We start from the raw sequence: 6497 nt of genomic DNA on the forward strand, positions 1-6497 counted from the left end.
ATTGCAAACTAATTACCTAGGCAATAATTTAACATTAATCAATAACTAATTAATTATTAGTTACATAAAATAAATTAGCAATTACATAGAATTTTATTAAATAATATAAAATTGAAAATATATTTTTATTCATTACTTAAATATTAAGTAATTACATTTAAATTTATCTAATAATAAATAATTTGTAATATATAAATATATTATTAATTATTTATCAATTAAATTGACAAAATTAACTAAAAAAAAAATTAAATCCACGAACATATCTCTCTCCCTCTTCCGCTCTGCCCGAAATCCCCCTCCTTCCCCCACGTCCTCCACTCTGACGGTTTCGCCCAAACATCTCAGCCGCCATTAGCTTGGAAGGCAACACGGGATCGTGGATAACAGAGGAAGGTAAGCCCGTTAGCGTCATTCTTCCTCTTCTCTCGCAACTGATTTACTAAATCCGTCAATTCACAGCATTTAGTAAATACCGGATTTATCTCCAATCGGCCTTAATTTGGGATTCACGGGAGCTCAGGATTTAACGAGCAGTTTTTCCGTTTGGCAAGATTTAGCTTAAACCCTGCTTAAAACCGGCTACCAAATGGCCCATTCATTCCCTTGCCGCTCGCTCGCCATGGTGTCTCACCATCTTTTCGCCGCCGTCTAAATGGCTGTTCGCCACCGTCTCACCGTGGACCGCTATTGCAGGTACCTTGGCTTCAATTTTTTTTTTTTCTTTCGTTTGGTTTGAACGTGAGCATGAGATTATATGCCCTTACAAAGTTTGTCTTTGACTTGATCCACATTTTAAATGCTGGCAGTTGTGCTGTAATGGAAAATTTGGTAGGATTTACTAACGTTTGTTTGTACACAAAAATCTTCATCATTTAGGTTATAATGGAACAGGAAAATGGTGATACAACCATGATTTTAAAAATCGGATCAGACAGGCCGGTTCAATTGGTTCAACTGTGAACCGGTTATTCAATCAGTTTGGTCCGAGCTTAGAATCATTTTTGCGTAGAACCAAGACTAAATTGGTTAAATCTGAGGTTGAACCGACGAACCACTCAACCGGTCTGGTTTTTAAAGAACCGGCCGGTTCAAATATTGTTCAATTTTAATATTTTTTATTTGGATGAGATGATCAAAGACAAGATATTTAAATTAAAAATATAGATAATATCATGTTTTAAATATTTTATTTAGAATATTATTTAAAGTATTCAAAAGCGTTATCTTAAATAAAAATATAAATTTTTTTGAAGCAATCAAAAGGAACTTAATGTTTCATCATTCTATTATTTAAATTATATTAAAATAATTTAAATATTTATTGCGTCATCCAGTTCAATTTTAATTTCAACCCTAATTGAACCATCAAACCTTGAATATTTCCTTCTTCTGGTTCGATATGTAGTCCAATTTTTACAATCTTGGATACAACTGTGCCATAGTATGAGATAACAGTGTAAATTTTAGCTGTGCTAGAGTAATAAACCATATAATTTGAAAACTTCAACACCAATAATTCTCTAGATACTGTTCACAGAAATAAAAAACTTTAATTTATACTTCTTTTAAGTGATGTTTATTATATAAAGAAAATGTTCTTAAAAAAGCTTAATATACAAGTTTGTCAACAAAACTCTTAAAAGCATTGATACAGAAGGAATAATATGTCAGTCCATGACTAAGGTGAAAAAGTTGCTGTTTCAGTTTTGGACCATTTAGGTTATCGATTGAGTTCAACATAGTTGGATATAAGTGCATAAGTTTTTGACGTGGCATATCAGTCAAAGATCTGTTTTTAATCATGCTATTTATGCTCAATATGGCTTATATTGAAAGTTTGATGAAGGTCAAGGAGGTGCTTAAGTTAATACTTATTTTCATTTGTAAGTTCATTGAGGAAAAACTAAATTTATGCTTTGATAGACAGCTCCATGTTTATTTATTTTTTTTATTTTGCAATTTAACACAAATGCTCCAAAAGTGCATAGCATTCACTTAGAGTAAACAACAATGCTCTGATTAATCTTGCCAAATCCAAACTCATCATAAATCATGACTTACAATAGGTAGCATATCTAGCATAAAAGTTGTACGAAAACACCATTAAAAAAGGGCAAATGGTATTAATAGAAGAAAAATATACCCTAGATAACGAATAAGAGAGTAAGAAAATTAATGCAGAGATTAGTTACTAACATGCCAAACAATTTTTAGGATTTAGTTTGAAAATATATTAAAGCATTTCTTCTACAATGAAATAAATTTTGAGTTGGCCATTCTCAACAACGTTCTTATAATTCAAAAAATTTAGGGTTCTATTCTATTGTCTTGTTCGTGTTATTCGCTGAAGTATGAACTTAAAACTGTCATTGCTGGTTAGAGCCACCAGTTTAGAGATTTATGACTAATTGACTCAGTTTTTTGTTTTGCTCAAATACCATATGCCAAGAAATCTATCATTTGTAAAAAAAAGGTTTCTTAATGATAAATTTATTTGACAATACTGCCGTTGCTTCCTGTGGATCTTGATTGAAGTAGTTTATTGTGGTTGACATTTGAATCTGAATAAAATCGTTTATAACAATGTCAACTGGAAACTAATTTAATGCTAATTTTTTTTGCTAAGGTCTTGTGTGGAAGCAGCATGTCATATCTTAAGAATTAGCTTGGCAGGAAGTAGATCATAATGAATCTCAAAGTGACTTCAAATTTGGACTGTAAAATAATCCATTCCTGTTGAATTGATAGCTTATGATACAAATAATAATGTATCCGACTGGTCTTGTCTTGAACTCTAGAGATCCAAGGTTTGAATGCTTGAAAAAAATGTTGAAGATCGGATATGCCAAATATCCTTTCTTTGTAGTTATAAGTTTGCTTTCTTATCTTTCATTTATGGATGCATTACATAGTCTTGGACTTGCATACAGAATAATGGAGTGGATCGTTAAATTGTTTTAACCTTAAAATGCTTGAATTGAGTCTTTAACCTTTAACCCACTGTGCCTTGTCTTTGTCAATGGAATCCATGATACAGGTTAAAAAATGTCATTTGGAACTCGCTGTCTAGATTCCTTTCGTCCTAGTTGCTCAATAGTTTCTCTTCCGTTTGAAAAGGAACCATCTAGTGCTGCGTGGAATCCCTTATCGAATGAGACCTCGTTGACTGGCTCAATGGCTGACTTCTTGGTTACCCAACGTGAGTCCCGTACGCTGAAAAATTCCTTTTCCTTTAATTTTATGAAGTTTTTCCATTTTTATATGTAATGGTTGAAGTTTTCAGGATATCAACCAAACACACGCCATAGTTATATCGCCAATTCTGCGCTAAATAGCTCTGGAAACACCGTAAGCTCTCCAAATTGGGCAGGTACTTATCTTGGTGTTTTTGAACTTGAGATTTTTTCTGAACAACCCATTAACTCTATTGCTGTTTCCTCTAGGTATTCATTACAAGTAAAATTGACTTGACTTTTGCTGCAGATAATGAACATTTTATGCTAGATGTAGGCATGCCTGCATCATCATGTATTTCGACTTCAACCAATCGGAATATGAATCCTTTGATTCTCGGCTCTGACATGATTGCAAATTCGAGGTCTTCTTTTCCTTCTTCGAACGTGCAGGGTCAATTTCAGTTTTTAAATACATCAGGTTGCCTTTCTCGTTCGCAATGCAGGCCTCCTATGGGAGGAACACAAACCCCATTCCATTTATCTAATAAACCTTATTGGGATTCAAATCCATTCCTGTCATGTCAAAAGGAAGGACATTACGTTGGAAACAAACTATTTTCTTCTCCGTACAAGAAAGAAGACCTTTCAAATGTTCCTATTAACATGTCAAGTCAGAACAGGACTTGGATGCCTTTGCCTCAGACACAGCAGAATGGGATGCAGTCTCCCTTGCCTGCTAAGGATCTTCAATCTAATAGGCTTGCTGCTAATTGTGAATCTAACCCAATGAGAAGGGAAGTTGTGAAGCTTCAATCTCTTTTGTATCTATGTAATCATGCATTTGGTTGTGTGGATGGTTGCAATCGCGTTGGTTGTAAGTACATGAAAATGTTATATAACCACTGTTGTAATTGTCGCAACAATCTATGTGAACAATCGTGTGCTGGATACAAGATGTATTTTAAACATTATGAAGAATGCTGTAGTAGTGATTGCCTTATATGCCCTCCAGCTAAAGTAAGGCCAGGTGATTTTCAGGGGCTCAATTCAGGAAGCACAAAGGTCAGAACTAGTATTGTTACATCAGATTATGATCAGCAATCTATAAAACCTGCGATGAAATGTCAGGAACCGTCTCCTTCTACAAGCTTTGCTTCAGAATTGACAGATATTGAACATGCTACACAAACACATTTTTCACAAAGCCAAAAAGTTGAAACCTTAAATTCTATTTTTGAGTATACGAGAATGGAAATTAATCAATCCAAAACCCTCTCAATGGCAAATAAAGGGAAGCTTTTTGAGGCTGAAGTTAAAAATCTGAATTTTGCTTGCAACCTTTTGCAAGAGACCAAAACCGATGGTTCAGATAATGTTATTGTTGAAGGCAGACTGCAAAATATGCAAACACCTTGCTCTCTTCCTTGCAAAGTGGAAAATTTTGAAGAATTGTCATTTCCTGAGAGTACCAATCCATCTTCCCAGGAAGCTATCTATGAAAGAAAAAAATTGATAACATCTGAGGACTCTGTAGTTGAGGGAATTGGACTGAAAAGGAAACTATCTGGAAGTCATGATTCCAATGAAGGCTTAACTCCACTTGTGCCTCACGTACAATGTGAAGTACTGGAAGCATCTTTAAATTCTATAGATGAGACTTTGAAGGGTGAACACAATTGTTCTGAAAGTATTTTAAGTGCAAGTAAAATGAAATATCCTGAGCCCAAATTTGTTGGTTTGAGCTGTGCTATGGAAGTCCAGCAAAGTGTTAATCCTGTTTATGCAGAAGGGATTGCTACACAAAGTGAACCACACATCATGCAAAAATGTTGTGAAGCTGAGGCGGAGGCTAGCCATGATACTACTTGTTCTTTAGGAGGTCCAGAGTTGAGAAAGGAAACAGAAAGGGCTATTTCTTTACCTAATTTGTTTCCACCCGAGGAACTAAGGGTGCATATCAGTAATCTCAGGCAATCCATCAATCCGGTTAGCAATTAATCTCTGAGTTAGATTGAACTTGGCTTATATATATATATATATATATATATATATATATATATATATATATATATAAGAATGAGCTGATACATTGACTGCATATGTGTTTGCTAAACTGCTACCTTAAGAATTCATTATTCGTTATTCGTTATTATAAAAGAGGACAAACTTACTCTTTATTTTGAATTTTGGCTTTGCCTTTTTTGCATGTGGTGAGTTTAGTTTCTTGTTTCTCTTTTACCATCACTGTAATTAGTTCAGGCATTTAAAATTTAAAATTTAAGATGAAATGGTATGCTTGAGTATGAAGCATGAACTTTCACCGTTCCTTTTAGTTAAAACCAGTTAACGTTATGTCTAGCTGTTAATTGAAGATTCACGAAGTAAGCCCAATATAGTGATTTTTTTTTAATTTTGTGAAACAGTGAGTGATAAAATATGATAGAAAATAACGCTTAAAGTGAATAATGAATTATGATAATACTGCAATATTTTTATGGAGGAGGTTTAATCAAAACCAGGAGGCATAGTTATGATATGGAAGATAACTTTCAGGTCCTCTACCATTGATCCTTTTCTCTACCAATTTTTCATTCCTTGGAGGTCCTTTTACGAGGGGCACACACACACACTCAAGTATTCCTTGCTTGAATATGGAAAAGCACCTAGAGAGTTTCAGCAGTTTGCCTTTAACAAAAATTATATAAGCCATTCCATTGGTATTTAGCATAAGAGAGAAGTTTTTGAGGGAGAGGTGGCCAAATAATGGTAATGGAAAGGGAAAATAGAGTAATTATTGTGGAGAAATTGAAGTGTTAAATGTAAGTTTCAAGTAAGTATTTCATGCTTAATATATGATGAGGAGACAAAGGGGAGAGGGGCTGACAAGTTGCTAAGAAATATCATTAAAAAAGAGAAAGTCCATATATACACAGCGTTATGTATGCCATTTTGAAAAGTAATGAGATCAAAACTTTTGTGGGAAGGTCGAACTTATAGGAATTTTTATTTATTTTTCTAATAATGTTGTTATTATGTAGCAAAAAATGCTCACCGTCAGAATAATCTTAAGCCTTAGCTCAGTATACTTTTTTGGGACAAACATACAACAACAACAAAGCCTTAAAATTATACTTTTTTAGGACAAACATAGATAAAATTTAATAAACAGCCGTATTTTTTACGTGAAAAGACTTTGGAAAGGGAAAAAAATTACCGGGCTTGACCAAGTCAAATTAATCTATTAGAAATTTGAAAGTATAAATGTCAAATTTTCACTTGAATTGAGGAAGATGATATATATATATATATATATATATA

General features: G+C 33.6%; 1 protein-coding gene across 1 annotated transcript in view; it reads left to right on the forward strand.

Moving 5' to 3' along the window:
- The first annotated feature begins 265 nt into the window (after positions 1-265).
- The window catches only part of LOC110019242 (histone acetyltransferase HAC1-like), a 28897-nt gene continuing 22665 nt past the window's right edge, over positions 266-6497 (forward strand). The window contains exons 1-5 of the mRNA XM_020716834.1: positions 266-396; positions 463-696; positions 3041-3202; positions 3287-3373; positions 3487-5165. Coding sequence (XP_020572493.1) covers positions 3049-3202; positions 3287-3373; positions 3487-5165 — 1920 coding nt within the window. The 5' untranslated portion in view covers positions 266-396; positions 463-696; positions 3041-3048. The remainder of the gene's footprint in view (positions 397-462; positions 697-3040; positions 3203-3286; positions 3374-3486; positions 5166-6497) is intronic.

This window comes from Phalaenopsis equestris, unplaced genomic scaffold, assembly GCF_001263595.1.
Source record: "Phalaenopsis equestris unplaced genomic scaffold, ASM126359v1 Scaffold000054, whole genome shotgun sequence".
NCBI lineage: Eukaryota > Viridiplantae > Streptophyta > Magnoliopsida > Asparagales > Orchidaceae > Phalaenopsis > Phalaenopsis equestris.